General features: G+C 44.7%; 1 protein-coding gene across 2 annotated transcripts in view; it reads right to left on the reverse strand.

Annotated features, from left to right (window-relative positions):
• LOC115100041 (hippocampus abundant transcript-like protein 1) overlaps nt 1–18,737 on the reverse strand; it is a 166,986-nt gene that overhangs the window by 127,834 nt on the left and 20,415 nt on the right. For both annotated transcript variants that reach the window (XM_029618204.1, XM_029618213.1), the window contains exon 3: nt 11,104–11,166. In XM_029618204.1, coding sequence (XP_029474064.1) covers nt 11,104–11,166 — 63 coding nt within the window. The remainder of the gene's footprint in view (nt 1–11,103; nt 11,167–18,737) is intronic.

The raw sequence follows: 18,737 nt of genomic DNA on the forward strand, positions 1-18,737 counted from the left end.
GAGTTAGGAGATTTGGGTAATTCTCCAGAGGTCTCAGAGGTGGACTGACAATGCATGACATAGGCATACCATGACTGTCTCGGCCATACTGGAGCTATGAGAATCATCTCTGCCCCATCCGAATGCATTTCTGTACTATTCGCGTAATAAGAGAAATTGGAGAAAAAGCATACAGCAGATCTACAGACCATGAAAGAAGGAATGCATCCTGTGACTCTACTGGGACTAGGTAAAATAGAATAAAACAGGCATAGTTTTTTGTTGTATTCCATCACAAAGATCTATCCATGGTGTGCCCCAATGGTAGAAGATATTGTTGGCTATTTCTTGGTCTAGAGACCACTTTTGCAGATGAAATACTAAGTAAATTGCTTGGAGGGTGATTGAGCGACAGACTGTCCACGCCCATATTAGAACTGCCTCCCTGCATAGGATTAAGGAACACAATCCTCCTTGCTTGTTTATGTAAAACATGGCTACTTGACTGTCCATGTGTATCATAATAGTTTTCCCCTTTAGCAAGTGGTTGAAAGCTATCAGGGTGTTGCAGATGGCTCTGAGCTCCAGCAAGTTTATCTAACATGTTTCTTGTGTTGACCCCTGGGCCTTGCATTTTGTAATGAAGCAGGTGAGTTCCCCAACCCTGGATCGACGCATCGGTGGTGAGGACTAATTGATGAGAAAAGTAGTCTCAGAGGTGCTCCCTTGTTTCAGATCCCAGTTTTTAGCCACCAAACTATGTCTTGTTTCATGGAGGCCATGAGGAAAAATTTGATGCAAAGCGATTGTTGGCTCTGCGATTAACTGAGATTTCAGACCCCACTGCGATCGTCGCACGTGGAGCAGAGAGCGGGAAACTATATGAATGGCTGCTGCCATGCGACCCAAAATTTCTAAAAAAGTCTGCATACTGTAGTTGAGGTCTGACATTTCAGATGTAAAGCAAGGAGACAGATACTTTGCTCAGTCTTTTGGAAGAAAAGGTCTTGACTGAGTGGAATCCATCTTCGCTCCTATAAACTGCAGAATCTGCGTTGGTTCGAGTATAGATTTCTTGTAATTTATCAGGAAACCCAAAACTTCCAGACATTATATCGTGATCCGAAGGTCTGTCTGTATGGTCTCTTGGTTTGGAGAAACTATGAGCCAGTCATCCAGATAGGGAAAATTTGTATTCCATTTTGACGGAGATGGGCCACAGCCACCGCTAAGCACTTCATGAAGACACTCCAGGCACAGGAAAGTCCGAAGGGGAGTACTTTGTATTGATACTGAGTAGATCAATTTAATCTTTCTGCTATAGCCTTGTCCTTCCTTAGTGCCCCTTTCACCCTTTGACCATCTAATGGTTCACCTGACTCCCTCATAGGCTTTTTGCTTCAAATGCCTGAAAAAGTTATGAGTTTTGGCTTCCACAGCAAGCTTATTTTCAAATTCTGTCTTTGACTTCTTTTCCAATGCTTTGCATTTAACTTACTAGTGTTTCCTGTTTTCTTCATTTTGATCACTCTTCCATTTTTTGAAAAATGTTCTTTTGGATAGAATAACCTCTCACACCTCACCTTTTAGCCAGGCCAGCAGTTTTTTGGCCTTCCTTCCAGCTATTTTAATGCATGGAATACATCAGGTCTGGGATTTAAATATAATATTTTTAAACATACATGCTTTGCATCTGCTCCTTTCAATTTTTTCCTAGCCATTTTTTTCATTTTATTATAGTCTCCCTTTTGAAAGTTAAATACTATTACAGTGGATTTCTTTAGTATCCCCCCTCTAGTTATCAAACCAAATTTGATCATATTATGATCAATATTGCCAAGTGGCCCCAACACCATTAGCTTTTGCACCAAATCATGTTTTCCATTAAGGATTAGGTTTAAAATAGCCCCCTCCCCCTTTTTGTTTTTATATAAGCTACTGCATGAAGCATTCATTTGTTTCATCTAGAAACTTTATCTTCTTAATATATACTAATGTGATATATACCCAGTCAAAACTGGGGTAATTGAAATCACCCATTATTACTGTGTTGCTAATTTTTTTAGCTTCCCTAATTTAGTTATCTGTCTGCTAATTCTGGCCAGGTAGACAGTAGTACAAGTACACCCCCATTGTTATTCTATTCCCCTTCTCACAACAAATTTCTATCCATAAAGATTCTACAGTGCATTTTATTTCACATAGAACTTTTATCCTGTTTGAATCTCCTATTTTATCTCCATTTCCTGATGAAGTGGGGCAGAATGAGACTGGTACAAATTGAAGAATAAAACCCATTGGGCTGTAGATATCTTGAACTTTTCTCTTACGAGAAACTTGTTCCAACGCCTGAGGTCGAGGATGGGGCACAAGCCACCATTCTTTTTCAGAATAGGAAGTACCTCGAATGGAACCCTCGGCTCTGTTGATGGTGAGGAACCGGTTCCACCGCGCCCGCCACAAGAAGGGCGTCAAGTTCTGTCTGAAGTACGACCCGATGGGTGGACGAACCCCATGATGGACATGGGAGAGAGGTCTCCAGGAGTCGGCTAAAGTTTAGATGGTACCCCTGGCAAATAGTGGTAAGGATCCAGCGGTTCAACATAATCTCTTCCCAACAATGGGTGAAGCCAAGGAGCCCACCTCCCACCAGGGCATCCAGCACCAGGGGTACGGTAGACTGATTTACGCTCCCTCACCGCTAGTCAAAAGCCCGTGGCCATGACTTCCTGGGGGGCCGGCTGAGGTCTGGGAGCTCGCTGCTGGCAAGGAAAGCCCTTGGAGCCGGCGCGTGGTGTATGAGCCCGGGAGGCTAGAGGATAATATTTCCTCTGCCGGAAAAAGAGCTTTCGAGAACCTGGCCTGGAGGATTTCCTGGTCGAGGACAGGCCTTCGGAGGTACTAGCGAACAGCTGTTGAAAGGTATCATGATGGTCCTTCAATTGCTCTACCGCATCCCGGACCTTATCCCCAAAGAAGTTTTCATCTGTGCAGGGTAGGTCGGCCAGCCTATCCTGCACCTCAGTCGGAGATCAGAGGCCCAAAGCCACGCCATTCTCCTGGCACCAATGCCTACTGCCACTACACGGCCTGCTGTCTCAAAGATACCGTAGGTGGATCGTACCTCACGCTTTCCCATTTCGAGACCCAGCAGGGCAATGGCTGAGAGGGTCTCTTGCTGACGTTACGGCAGCCTTCCGTGAAGTCCTTGACCCGCTTCCAGAGACTGCGATCATATTGGGTCATATAAAGCTGGTAGGCAGCCATGTGGGCCATCGGCACATCGCCCTGGAAGACTTTTCTGCCCAGGGCATAAAACTCCCTGTGCTTGCAGCCTGGCGGTGCGGAGGCATGAGCGTGTGAGCGCCGGGACTTTTTTTAGGACAAACTCCACGACCACTGACTGGTGGGGGAGATGACACTGAGCCCCACGGCCTGTTGCATCAAGTAGGTGACATCGGCCTTTCTGTTAACGGGGGGAGATGGAAATGGAGTGCTCCCACACGTGGAGGAGGTGGTTCTTAAAAATATCGTGGATAGGGACTGCCACGATATCCTTAGGAGTGTCAAACTGGAACACTTCCAGCATCTTATGTTGGGCATCCTCCTCTACAAGCAGCTGAAAGGGAATGGCTTCAGCCATGGCCCTGACAAACCCCGCAAAGGACAAGTCCTTGTATGGCGATTGGCTCCGTTCCTCCAGTGGAGAGAGCTCCGAGAGGGAATCATCCGAGGTGTCCAAGGATGAGTCCGTGGAGTCGACACCCCAAGGGTCATAAGGCCCCTCCTCTTCACTTAGTCCAGCATGCTGTGTGCAAGGCCCATGAGGGATATCAATCCTGGGCTCCGACTGCTTCAGTTCTCACGCCGATTGGAAATGCCAGCCTTTTGTTGACGTATATGCTATTGTAAGCTGCAGCCAATATACTTTTGAAGGTAATATCTTTATATTAATTTTATATTGATAAGTCATATACAATTGTATTTACTGACTATTCAAAAACAAATCTAGTATTTTTCCTTTTACTGTAATTACAAATATTTCAAGTGGCAATATTGCTCAACCAGGCATATCATAATATATACATATATGTACTCTTTTTGATGTTATATAAATGATAAAGCTAAGGGAACAATTGAAATGCATGCATACATGCATCTAGATCTCATATTTTATGCATATATATATATATATATATATATATATATATATATATATTTTACGTCTATAACTGTGCTATGTTGTTTTGTCTTAATGCTTCTTAATTTTTAATTCACTATATTTTTTAGTCAAAAAAATGTTTATATGTTAGTCAATTTTTTAATGTTTACCTTCAATTTATATGACATTGTGTTTGATTATATATATACATAATTGTGTGTTTTTAATTTTATTTGATGATTTGATGTTTTGTAGCCCCTGATGCAACCCTCCCTTGGGCAAAACTCGGCCTGAGTCGGGCACATACTGTTTAATCCCGTGAAGTTCACAGTGCACAACCAAATAAAGGCATCCCCACACCTAAGGTGACTGGTCTACGTTTTGTTTGCCACCAGTCATGTAGCCATGAATACCATATCCTAAGATATAGCGAGTCCCACAGCTGGACGGCCTCCTGACATAGGAGATACAAGCCAATACCTCCCTGCTTGCTGCTGAAGTACATCACAACTTAGTTGTCTGTTTGGGCAAGAAAAAAAGTTTGTTGGATAACTGATCTCTGAAAGCCTTTAAAGCATATCAGATCACCCACAGCTCCACAAAATTTGTCTGATAGAACTTTACCTGGATCCCTCTGTCAGCTCCCCAGCACAGGTTGAACAAATCCAGTTAGAAGATAATTTGATTTGGAGAAATTTGGAAGGGGATTCTTCTGACCAGATTAGAATTGTCTCAACACCAGGACAGGGAGTCCCTGAGCAATCGTGTGATATGGATGTTGTCTTGTAAGTTTCGCGTGGCCTGCAGCCACTGAGACCTTAATATCCATTGGGTTCTCCTCATGTGAGGACATGCCATGAATTTGACATGTACTGTTGACACCATCAGACCTAACAGTCTCAACATGTGCCAAGCTGCTGTCCAACATTTGTATCTCTTCCCCTGTGGACATCAAAGAGATAGCCCTTTGTTGCAGAAAGAAGGCTTTTGCCAGAGTCATATCTAGCAGAGCTCTAATAAACTCCAATTGAAGAGATGGGCTCAGGTGAGACTTGAGTAGTTGACAACAAACCCAAATAACTCCAATACCCGGAGGGCTAGACACATTGATTCCTCATTTCCTGCCTGAGATATGCTCTTGACCAGTCAATTGTGCAGATAGGGATACTCATGCATTCCAGTCTGCACAAGTGCAAAACCATCATGGCCAAGCATTTTGTAAAGACAAATGGGGCAGACAAACGCAAAAGACTGAACATGCTACCAGAGGCAACAATCTCCCACCACGAATGTGAGATTTTTCCTGTGACCAGGGAAAATATCTGCAAGTGTAAGCATCCTTTAGATCAAGAGTTTAGTTAGTAGAGTTTATTAAATTTTCTTGATCGCCTTTCTTTTCAAAAAATTAAAGCTATGTATAAATAAACAAAATATAGTATAAAAAGCAAATACAATTGTCAAGACCTACACACATAAGACAAGACAAAAAAACCCCGTAAAATACCTAAAAATGTAAACTAAAACCTGCAAAATTTTCTAAAAACATAAATAAGCAACCAGAAATATACAATAAAAAAAACCCATAGCATTAAGAAAAAGTTTGAGAAAAACCAAAACTTCAAGTTTTTCCTAAATATCAGGTATTCCATTTCTAACTTTCTAAATTCAGTACGCTTTTTGAAGAAAAGGGATTAAGGTGCCTAGAGAAACCATCTTGAACTTCTCTTTTGATGAACTTGTTCAAGACCTTTAGGTCTAGGATAAGATGAGTCCCCCTGTTTTCTCTGGAATCAGGAAATACTTGGAGTAGAATCCCCATCCTCTGTGTCTTGGTAAAACAGACTCAACTGCATTGGCTAGTTAGAGAGAGGAGAACTCATCATGAAGCAGTTCCTAATATGGGGAGAGACCCTAGCTGGGCTCCAGAGGCTAATCTGGTGGGATACCCAATAGATCTAATCTGTACACTTTTCTGATAATACTGAAGACCCACACATCCAAAGTTACACTGGGCTACTGATTGCAGCCTCCCTCAGAACAGAAGGTCCTCCTGCATGGGTACCATGATACTGGTTATGTTCTCTGTGAGCCAGTCAAAACCCTATCCCTCGTATTGATTGGGTTGCAGTCTGGGGCTTAGGCACCTGCTGCTGCCTCGAACAGGCACGTGGGGGTCTGCTGTGTATGGGACCAAGGGGGCGGAGGACAGACTTTCTCAGCTGGAAAAATTGCCTCTTCTGCCCTGGCCTGGAATACCTCCTGAAAGATGAGACTGGTTGTTGAATGCCAGAGACAGCAGCTGGAGCATGGCACAGTGATCTTTGATCTGAGCTACCACATCCTTCATTCCATCTCTGAAGAGATTCTCTCCTGCACACAATACATCAAGTTGGGGCGGAAATCTGAGGCTCACAGCCAGATGTCTGCAGGCTCAAATCCCTACGCCAGAGACTTTTATTGCCATCTTAAACATCAGAGCTCAAGCAGAGCATGTGTTTTCCACACATTAACCTTTTGTCCGCCAGTGAAGGAGAGGTACTCAGGAGGGAGGATAGGAGGAAGATTTCCTTTACAAAAGCATCTGCAGTCTCATAACCACACCCTCAAGAGTACATAGTCTGACTCACCCTTGGGTCCATTGATAGTAAGGACTCCCTTGGTGCTCGATCCCTAGCCAAGATCTCAAGGACTTGCAACTTGGCTATTTTGGCCTGGATCCCAAGGATCTTTCTCCCCTTAGGAGTTGGAGATCAACGTGGTGACGGTCACCAACCCTGATGCCCTCTAGGCATTGGCATTAGATCCAGCACCAATACTAGTACCTCGCCACCAAGCATCCACAAAGAATTGAGTGGAGGCTTCAGGATTAACTGTGCCTGCCTCAGTGCTCTCAATACTGCGGACCTGAGTCCTGCAGTTCCTTCAAGACCTGCTGGATCTTTCTACCCAATTCCTTCTCAAAGATAGCAGATGCCAACGTTAACTGGCAGGCAAGAGTGATAGCCATGTCTTCTTCAGAACTGAGAAGTAGATTGGTGGCTGACACCTGGACCAGTAGAAGCTGTCAGGAGTCCATCACCTATTTAGAGAATGGAGCTCTCCTTGCCTCAGGACTGCTTAAGAGAGTTCCCAGCATACCCTGGACCATCTTAGTTCCTGGCATCAGGCACAGAGGGAGACAGATGATAATATTTCTTCAGCTTCCCTCGATGATCAACATGGGATCTCCTCAATGCTGGTGTTGAAGAGTCAGAACCTAATGCTTTCTTCAATTAGGAAGTGTCAAAGGCTTGTCTCCGAGTTCCTATGGGCTGGCGGCATCAAGGAAAACAGTCTCCCCAATGCCCATGATGTTCCCTCAATCAATGCAGCTAAGATGTCTTTTAATGTCTATGCTGATGGATCAGGTTTACCAAGGCCCGAAATATCTTTCCATGAACTCCATTTGGAACTTGCATCATTTTTGGGTCATGGTTGCAAATTTGCGACATCCTTGGACATCATACAATGCCCCCAGGTACAGGATATATTTATCATGGGGTTCCATGACAGACAATCCTTGCACACCAAAGGCATTATTGGAACCTGCAAGACATAATCAGATGAAGTATAAAGACTCACAAAGTGAAACTCTATGGCAGAAGAGACAAAGTCCGTCTGGCACCAACGGCGCACTGTTGCAGATCAGAGTACAGTAACGACCAAAAACAGAGAAATAACCGAAGAACTTAACCTAGGGTACTACAAGGTACAAAACTACGAAATCCCACGACGAACGATCTTACAATCTGGTACAGCCCCAAAAAGGTTCAGAAAACAAGAGCGTGCAGCACCAAAATTGCAACTCCAGGGCTCTGCGGACAAAGACTGAAGGACCCTGTGAATATGTGGTATGGTGGCATATGTGAGAATGCCTGGTAAGGTACAGTCAAAGTTGAAGCTTTTGACACAAGTTTTCTGTACCGGGTGCCACTGGATGTCAACCATGTGGGAGGACTGTCATCCTGCTTGCCCCTGGAGAAAAAATTCAAGTTATTGACCTTAAAGTTTTGAGGTGTAAGGAACACCCTATCTGAGGGACAGTCTCTCAGGGCATTAATGAATCCACAGTGACGAAGCCTCACTTGTTTAAGGATAGTCCTTTTGCTCTATTTCTGGTTTACCACATGCTGTGACAATCCTTACCTTACTAATGGGCCGTGCAGTTAGTATAGCTGTGTTTAAAAAAGGATTGGATAAGTTCTTGGAGGAGAAGTCCATTACCTGCTATTAAGTTCACTTAGAGAATAGCCACTGCCATTAGCAATGGTTACATGGAATAGACTTAGTTTTTGGGTACTTGCCAGGTTCTTATGGCCTGGATTGGCCACTGTTGGAAACAGGATGCTGGGCTTGATGGACCCTTGGTCTGACCCAGTATGGCATTTTCTTATGTACAGTACAGTGCGCTCCGACGGAGCGCACTGTTAACCTGCCATGGGACGCGCGTTTTCCCTTACCCCTTATTCAGTAAGGGGCGGAAAACGCGCTTCCAACCCGCCGAACCTAATAGCGCCCTCAACATGCAAATGCATGTTGATGGCCCTATTAGGTATTCGCGCGCGATTCAGTAAGTAAAATGTGAAGCCAAGCCGCACATTTTTACTTTCAGAAATTAGCGCCTACCCAAAAGGTAGGCGCTAATTTCTTCGGGCACCGGGAAAGTGCACAGAAAAGCAGTAAAAACTGCTTTTCTGTGCACCCTCCGACTTAATATCATGGTGATATTAAGTCAGAGGTCCCGAAGGGTAAAAAAATGTAAAAAAAGAAAAAAAAAAATTTTGAAGTCGGCCGGCGGCTGTCGTGTTGAAAACCTGACGCTAAATTTTGCCGGCGTCCAGTTTCCGAGCCCATGGCTGTCAGCGGGCTCGAGAACAGACGCCGGCAAAATTGAGCGTCGGCTGTCAAACCCGCTGACAGCCGCCGCTCCGGGCCAAAAAGGAGGTGCTAGGGACGCGCTAGTGTCCCTAGCGCCTCCTTTTGCCCGTTTCTAACACCGGACCTAATTTAAATACTGAATCGCGTGCACAGGCAAGTGGCCTGTATGCGCGCGCCGGGAGAGCGGGCATTCGCCCGCTCTCCCGCGGACTTTACTGAATCGGCCTGTAAGAAAGGAGGCCAGAGTAGAAATAGAAAACTGCTTTTTAAGGTGTCGACTTATCTCATGCATATAGATCACGATTCAGATTACTGCAAAATGTGAAAAATTCAGCAATGTCTCAATACATAATTCATAGATTAAAGCAAAATTTAACAATTTTTAGGAGAACACTCTGCAATCTTTGCAGGGTTGGCATATATCGAATGAACTCCCCTTGAAATAGCTCCTGGCAAGCTGATCATGTTTTGGTAAAATCATAGCTATCAGAATTCAGTGTGTGTTTATTTAAAACATTCTGCTAAATTTCTGAAGTACATTTCTTTTAAATATTGTTAAATGTTTAAATTTTATCTTTATTCAATAAAGATGATTTATGGTAAATAAGCAAATTTCCCTTATTTTACAAAGCTACTTAAGGCTGCTGCATCCACAAAATCAAGTACTAAGGGTTGAAGGGAAGACTTCCCTCTCCAATGCTTAAAGACTCACACTTGGCAACAGAGGCAATGCATGCAAATCTCGTGCATATTCATTGCAGATATCCTGAAAACCCAAATGTTTGGGGGTCCCCCAGGACAGGTTTGGGAACCTCCGTTTTAGAAAAAGAAACAATATCTAGGGAAACAATCTTGACCTTTTCATTTTGTAACAATGTGTTCAGGTCTTTAGGTTTAAGAGCATCAATTCTCTGGTTTTCTTGAGAACCAGAAGTGCATCAAGAAAAATCCCTGCTCACTCTCCCATGGTAGGATAGATTTTACTATATAGGGCTACCAGAGGGAAAAGGTATCTGATCCCAACAAGTCCTACTTTAGGAAGGACAATGCTTTTGGGTGGGGAGGAAGGGAGAATATTAATAAAAGACATAACCTGTATTCATCTTTGCCACTACAGTGGACCTGTCTGAGGTTTACAAAAAAAAAAACAAAAAAACCAAACCATCCCCCCAGCCCCAAGAGGAAGCTCTTCCAGCACATGAAGTTAAAGGCTGTGTTTCATGATTCAAGTGTGTGGCTCCATTGCACTAATTGGAATCTTGAGAATACTATACTGAAAACAGAAATGACAATTACCGTATTTGCCGGCGTATAGGACGCAATTTTTTCCCCTCAAAATAGGGGAAAAATATGGAGTGCGTCCTGTGTGCCAGTAATCAAAATTAACAGCGTCCGGTGGGGGGGGGGGGGGGGGGGGAACTGACGCGATGAGGAACAATCCGGTTGCTTATTTTTTGTAAGTGGCTTTCTAAGCAGCCTATTAAAATTGATCATGCTCATAGAGCTCTAGCACCAGCGCAGGTTGATCGCCCATGCGACGCGATTATTCAGCTGCACAATTTTACTGATTATACGAATAGCATCGGGGGGGGGGAGTGGCGTGCTAGTGTCGGGGAGCGAGGGTGCGCCGCCCGATTGGCCTGTGCTGGGCAAGCCCCTTTTGCCCAGCACTGGACAATGATGCACAAGGCAGGGAATTTTGATTGTCTACACAATTTTATGGAAAAAAAATAATTTTCTAACTTGGTGGGTGCTGGGTAAAAGGGGCTTGCACCGGTCAAGTTAAAAAATTATTTTTTCCTTAAAAATGTGTAGACAAAAGGAGGGTGCATCTTATACGCCACAGCGTCCTATACGCCGGCAAATACGGTATTTTACCACCTTAAACTGACTATAAACAGGTTATACACACACTACTGGCATAAATAGAATGCATAAAATACTGACACCAAATTAATACATTTTTTTTGGAGTGGGAAGTTCCCTTTCCTTGAAAGAATCTGTATAACTTGTGTTCATTATAACTTGAAAAAGTTTCTTCTTACCTTAACACCTTGTATAAGCCCATTCATAAGAAATGTGTGCTGAGGAAATGTTTCATGTAAAACCTAGAGAAAAAAGGTAAAATTAGTTTTATCAGGGACTTCAGAATATTCTGCAAGTGTTCTATATAGTTCTTTTTTTTTTTCTTTGTAAAACAAGTAACAGTGATCACAACTCACATAATTCAATGAGAAGATGCTCCAGTCCTGGTATTTATATGTCCTCTATATGTGCTATCTAATTAGAGATTTTTGCTTTGTTAAAAAAATTGAGATGAAGCTACTCCAAATAGGAGCACTAATGAGATTAGCTAGTTAGTTACAAAATAGAGAAGTGGGCACAAAACAGAAAAAATAAGCTGCATATGTTTTATTATTAAAAAAAAAAAAAAAAAGACAATTCTGGATATAAATGTCAACAAAAATTGTCTAAACAGGAGCACTGGCAAGAGGCTATGTCTAGACAAGAATCTTTGGTGAAATTGGCCTCAACTCAGAGTCTCTGGCACCCAGGGGCCAATGCACTTATATTGCCTCTTCTGCGCCCCTCTCCTTCTTATAAAAATGCTTGTAGTCACAGAAAGTCACATTAATACAAATCCCAGAAAAGAAATGAACTGACAGACTACTGTGACCTGCAAATGACTAGGGCCTGTAACTCACTAACTCTGCGAGCAGAAGTGACAGCTAAAAGGAATAATACTTTCCATGTGAAGTATTTTAGGTCACAGGAGTGAAGAGGTTCGAAAGGTGGTTTCATAAGCCAACCGAGAACCAGATTAAGGTCCCAAGAAGGGGCCGGAGGACATAAAGGTGGCTTGATATGGAGCAAGCCTTTAAGAAAACGCGTTACGAGGGGTTGTACAGATATAGGGATATCCCCGATTCCTTTATGGAAGGCGGCGACCGCACTGACATGCATTCTTATGGAAGAGGTCTTTAGACCTGATTCTGATAAATGCCAAAGATAGTCCAAGAATTTAGGGATTGGACAGGAAAAGGGATCAAGGGACTGAGAAGTGCACCATGATGTGTACCTTTTCCATTTATAGGAATAAGATTTTCTTGTGGAAGGCTTTCGTGAAGCGATCAGGACACGAGAAACTGAATCCGAAAGGTTAAGTGGTTGTAGGATTAACCTTTCAACATCCATGCCGGCAGGGACAAGGCTTGGAGATTGGGATGGAGGAGGCATCCGTCGTTTTGAGTGATCAGATGCGGGTCCGTTCCCAAGGGAATGTACCTGCGGATGGAGAGATCCTGAAGTATGGGAAACCATACTTGGCGAGGCCAGTGTGGTGCTATCAGGATCATGGTTCCCTTGTCCTGACGTAGCTTCACGAGAGTCCTCGACAGAAGAGGAAGTGGAGGGAATGCATACAGCAGACCGGTTGTCCACGTTAAGGAGAATGCATCTCGAGGCAGAGTGCTGGCTCCGAATGAGCGAGCAGTAATTGTCCACTTTGTGGTTCTGAGGGGACGCAAAGAGGTCTATGTAAGGATGACCCCATTGCTGGAAAAGAGATTTCGCTACCAATGGATTGAGCGACCACTCGTGTGGTTGGAAGACACGACTCAGTTTGTCTGCCAAGAAGTTGTCCACCCCCGGCAAGTATGTGGCCCTGAGGTACATCGACCGGGAGAGGGCTTCTGCCCAAATCTGCACAGCTTCCTGACAAGAGAAGGAAGGAGCCTGTGCCTCCCTGTTTGTTGATGTACCACATGGCCACCTGGTTGTCCGTCTGAATCAAGATGATGTGATTTGATAGGCAATCTCGAAAGGCTCTGAGAGCATATCGGATTGCTCGAAGCTCCAGGAAATTTATCTGGTGTTTGGCTTCCTCTGGAGACCAGAATCCTTGAGTTTGTAGACCGTATACATGGGCTCCCCAGCCGACGTTGGAAGCGTCGGTGGTGAGAATTATTTGAGGATCTGGTGGGTGAAAGGGCAAGCCTTGTAGGAGGTTGGATTGATTTTTCCACCAGGCAAGAGACAGACGGAGTGAGTCGGTGATGCGGACAATGGTCGACAGAGGCTGAGTGGCTTGAATCCATTGTGATTTCAGAGTCCATTGCATGACTCATGGCCAGACGGGCCATTGGAGTCACAAACTGAAGACGCCATGTGTCCCAGCAGAATTAGAAATTGACGAGCTGTTGCTGTGCGTTGAGACTGCAGCTGGCAAGCTAGGGACACAAGGGTTTGGAGTCGTTGATGAGGAAGGAAGGCTTTTGCCTGTAAGGTGTCCAAGTCTGCCCCAATGAAGGATAAGGTTTGAGATGGGACTAAGTAGGATTTCTCGTAATTGACAAGAAACCCTAGAGAAATTAGAGTTTGAATAGTCAGGGTCAGGGAGGACAGAGCAATTTGCTGGGCCCTGATTAACCAATCGTCCAAGTAGGGGTAGACGTGGACACCTTCCTTCCTGAGAAACGCTGCAACCACCACGAGACATTTGGTGAAAACTCGTGGTGCGGATGCTAGGCCAAAAGGAAGCACTCGGTATTGATAGTGGTTTTGGCCTACTAGAAACCGGAGGTATTTGCGATGAGCTTGAGCTATCGCAATGTGGGTATAAGCGTCTTTTAGGTCTAGAGAGTAGAGCCAGTCCTTTCTTTGCAGCAGAGGGAGAAGCGAGCCCAGGGTTACCATCTTGAACTTCTCTCTGTGAAGGTACTTGTTGAGGGCCCGTAGGTCCAGGATTGGTCGAAGTCCTCCTGACTGTTTTGGGATCAGAAAGTACCTGGAATAGAACCCTAGTCCTTGTTGAAAGAGAGGAACGGGTTCTATAGCATGTGACTAGAGGAGAAGGGAAACTTCCTGCTCTAGAAGAACAGAGTGGTCGGAAAGTCTCCACGCTTGCAGAGGTGGAGAGTTCGAGGGAAGAGTTAGGAAGTTTAGGTGGTAACCGTGTGCGATTATCGCTAGAACCCACTGATCTGTGGTGATCTGATGCCATTCCTCTGTAAAGTGGCTTAATCGACCTCCTACTGGTATGCTTGGTAGAGGGATTAGGCATCTGCTCTCTAATTGGAAGTCAAAACCCCGACGCAGGACCTGGCTGTGGAGCTGCTGCGGGTTTTTGTTTTCGAGGTTGGTGAGGCTGAGGTTTTTGGTAAGGCCTCGCTGACCTAGATTTAGTTGGTGGGGGATAGTACTTCCGTGGACGGAAGAATGACTTTTTAGAGTCCTTCTTAAATGGCTGTTTAGAAGAGAAGTCAGAAGGGATCGATGAGAGCTGCTTAAGGGTCTCATGATGGTCCTTTAATTCAGCAACTATTTGCTGGATTTGCTCACCAAACAAATTATCCCCTAAACAGGGCAGGTCAGACAGCCTGTCCTGAACTTCTGGGCGGAGGTCAGAAGACTTAAGCCAAGCCCAGCGTCGTGCCGAAATGGCCGCAGCAGACACCCTAGTGGAAGCATCGAAGATATCATAAGCTGTTCTGATCTCATGCTTCCCAACTTCAAAGCCCTTAGATACTAGGGTTTGAAGTTATTGTTGGAATTGTTCTGGTAGGGTGTCTGAGAATTCCTGTATCTGCTTGAAAATGACCCTATTGTATTGGGTCATATACAGCCGATAGGAAGCTATTCTGGAAATAAGCATGGCCTCTTGGTATATTTTCCTACCTATACTATCTAAGAACTTGTTTTCTTTAGTAGGAGGTATAGAGGAATATGGCTTCACCCTTTTAGCTTTCTTTTGAGCTGACTACCACTACAGAGTGGTGGTCTAGCTGAGGTTTCTGAAAGTCAGGTGCTGACTGTACAAGGTAAGTAGAGTCAGCTTTTTTGTTTACTGGAGCAACAGATCCGGGAGTCGATGGCCGTGGAGACGTCGATGGCAGACTGTCACCGGGAGGTTGTCGACGATGGTGCGACTTCGACGGTGCCCGTTCCAAGGACGTCGATGCAATGGACAGTGTCGGAGTGTGAGCATGGAAAAGGAGTCCCATCTTCTCCATTCTGGCTTTGTGACCTTTTGGTGTCATAAGGGCACATTTGGTGCAAGTGAGGACATCATGCTCACTTCATAAACACATTACACAGACTCTATGAGGGTCTGTGATGGACATGGTGCGCGAACAGTCTGGGCACCGACGGAACCCCGACGCCATGGCCATTGACCAAAAATTTAGCCGCGGGACAGTCGACGGCCAGCAGGCCGCACGGGCCAAATTCGACGGTAATCGACTAACGACGGCAAAAAACTTACCGAAGTACCGCGGACTAAACTTAGAGACAGGGGGGACCCCTGTGGGGCGAACTTAAAGTTAAAGAAGTCCGTGAAGAAATTCCTGTCAGGAATGTGGTAAGAGCTCCTTAACCGCGTGGCAACTGCTTCGCGGAAAAAAGAAGACTGAAGGGGGACCCCTGCTGGCTGCAGGGTTGGTGCCATGCTGGGCATGCCCAGTAGGGGCCAGTCAAAGTTCTGGAAACTTTGACAGAAGTTTTCCGTGATTGGGCTCCATCCTGATGATGTCACCCATTTGTGAGGACTACCATCCTGCTTGTCCTGTGAGAAGCAATATGACAAGGTGACAGCAAAAGACAGAAGAATGCTGGGCTGTATAGACAGAGGAATAAAGAGCAGGAAAAAGGAGGTGATAATGCCTTATACAGTTCCTTGGTGAAGCCTTACCTAGAGTACTATGTTCAGTTCTGGAGACCATATCTCAAAGAGGATAGAGACTGGATGGAGGCATTCCAGAGAAGAGTGACCAAAATAGTGTAGGGTTTCCATCAAATGACTTATGAGAGGCTGAAGGACCTAAATATGTACACCCTGAAAGAGAGGAGGTGCAAGGGAGATGGACAGAGAGCTTCAGATACTTGAAAGGTTTTAATAATGCACAAACTTCAAACCTCTTCTGCTAGAAAGTAAACAGTGGAACTAGGGTTCACAAAATAAAACTTCTGGTGGGGACAACTCAGAAGTCAGCAAATACTGCTCCACAGAGAGGGTGGATGATGCCTAGAATGCCCTTCCAGAGGAGGTGGTTAACGAATTGAAAGGAACATGGGATAAACCCTGGGTCCCTAAAGGATAGAGGATGAAAATGAAGAAAAGGGTGCACTGGGGCAACCTGCTCGATGCGACAGTTACTAACTTTAGCAGAAACACAGGGCTTTACTACCTTCTGCAACAACATTCTCCGCTTTGATGGCGGGGGAGGGGAGGGGTGGGAAGGGTAATTGGAGTCAGGCAGCAACCAACATGGACCCAAATCTTATGGTCTGGGCTACTGATATGAAGAAATAAGGGAAAAAGCACAGTAATGCTTCTATGGCCAAGACCAAAAGAAAAGCAAGTCAAGTAGCATTGCCTGAATTTTCAAGAAGGCTTCTCATCCAGTAAAAATGTTGCTAGCTGTAATTTATGGGTTTGACAGTTGCTTTGTTTTTGATTGTAAATATTACTACCCTTATCATAAGGTTTGGGGGTAACTGCTCAGACTACCCTTAAGAGAAACTTGGGGGTTACCTGCATAGCATAGCAGACATTACCATAAGAAACTTGCTGGACATGCTGAATGGATCATTTGGTCCTTTTTTGTCATAATTACTATGTTACTATATGTTTATCATTTTGGTTGCTCCTCTCTGTACCTTCTCCAGTACAACTATCCTTTTTGAAATGTGACAACCAGAATTGCACACAGTATTCAAGGTGAAGTCTCACCATGGAGTGATATGGAGGCATTATCACATTCTCCATATTATTCACCATTCCCTTCCTAATAATTGCTAACATTCAGGTTCATTCATCAAAATGCGATAAGGCATTAACGCACTTGATAACGCATTAATGCATGCGATAATTATCGCACGGAACGAATGCAAATTTTTTTGAAGGGCCGGGATTAAGTAAAATGAGGGACAATATCACACCATGCGATAGCATGCATTATGCTAGCGCACGGTTTTAACACCGGAAATAACTACACCTTTTTTTCCTTGGGTTAAGCTGTGCGATATGGCTGAAACACAATTTTTGATAAATATTGCAAATTGCATTTCAGCCATTTCTGGGCAGAGCGATAGCGAGACTCTGGGGAGGCTTCACAGTATTCAACTATTTATATGACTATAGGAGGGCCAGCTAATAGCATGAGGTGAGGAGGTGGTGGTGGTTTAGGGGCCAGTTTGACATGCAGCGTGAGATGTACGAACTGCACAGTACATCTTGGTGAAGATTTGACATCATTTGGAGTAAAAGTCTCACAAAGATGAGATTTCTACTATGGTACCCTGTTAGAGAGGAACAAGCCTATATATGAAAGGCAAAACTGCAAAAGTTACTCCAGACCTTAAAAATCATCAATGCACATCCTATAGGAAAAAAAAAAGAACACATCAGGTTGCTATAAATCCTACACAGATACCAGACCTTTTTACACATGTGGAACACAGACTCACATTCACCAAATACAGAATAAATAGACCCTTCAGTATAAATAGAAACAAGTAGACAGAAACTTGAGAAAACTGCAACAAGCCAGACACTGCATATGCAAGGCAGCAATGGAAAAACAATCACCAGTCCTCATCAATCATTCAAACAATAAAAATCAAGGAATATAAATCAATCCTATTAGTAAAACCAAACTAATAAAAAGAATATTTCCAAGGAACTAAGGAATAGAGCATCCAATTATTAAGAGCTCAAATAAAACTTAAAAAATTTCCCAAACAGCAATAAAATATTTCAAAATGGCAGACCCCCAACAATTAAAATTAATAAGGATGGAAAATTCATCAGTCTCCATACCTGAAAACTTAATTCCTAGTGAACCTGAGCATCTCATGGATTAGTGGGGCAGCACAAACTTTCTTACACACACACACACACACAACCCCCCCCCCCCCCCCCCCATTCAGGCTCCCATCCACCCACACACACCCTGCCCCCCAGTCAGGCTCCCATCTACACACACACACACACACACACACACACCACACCCCACCCCCCAGTCAGGCTCCCATCTACACACACACACACACCCCCACACCCCACCCCCCAGTCAGGCTCCCATCCACACACACACACACACCCCACCCCCCAGTCAGTCAGGCTCCCATCCACACACACACACACCCCACCCCCCAGTCAGGCTCCCATCCACACACACACCCACACCCCCCCCCAGTCAGGCTCCCATCCACACACACACACACCCCCACATCCCTCCCCCCAGTCAGGCTCCCATCCACACACACCCCCCCCCCCCCCAGTCAGGCTCCCATCCACACACACCCCCACACCCCACCCCCAGTCAGGCTCCCATCCACACACACCCCCACACCCCACCCCCAGTCAGGCTCCCATCCACACACACACACACACACCCACACCCCACCCCCCAGTCAGGCTGACTGAGGAGCCTGAGGTAAATCAGAGAAGATATAAGAGGGAGCACCTAGCTGAAAGACTTTACTAGACTTAGAAAGCTCCGCCACCTAGTGGCACAGAAGAGCATGGTACCCAGACAGCATGGCTCATTCAGCTGCTTATCTACGAGAAAAACAGACGTATCCTAAGTAAAAATAAAAAATGTTTAGACAAATAAGCGAAACAAACAAACTTTGGACTTGAAAATAATCCATAAGTGTCACAGCTAAAAACACTTTG

This window comes from Rhinatrema bivittatum, chromosome 1, assembly GCF_901001135.1.
Source record: "Rhinatrema bivittatum chromosome 1, aRhiBiv1.1, whole genome shotgun sequence".
Taxonomy (NCBI): domain Eukaryota; kingdom Metazoa; phylum Chordata; class Amphibia; order Gymnophiona; family Rhinatrematidae; genus Rhinatrema; species Rhinatrema bivittatum.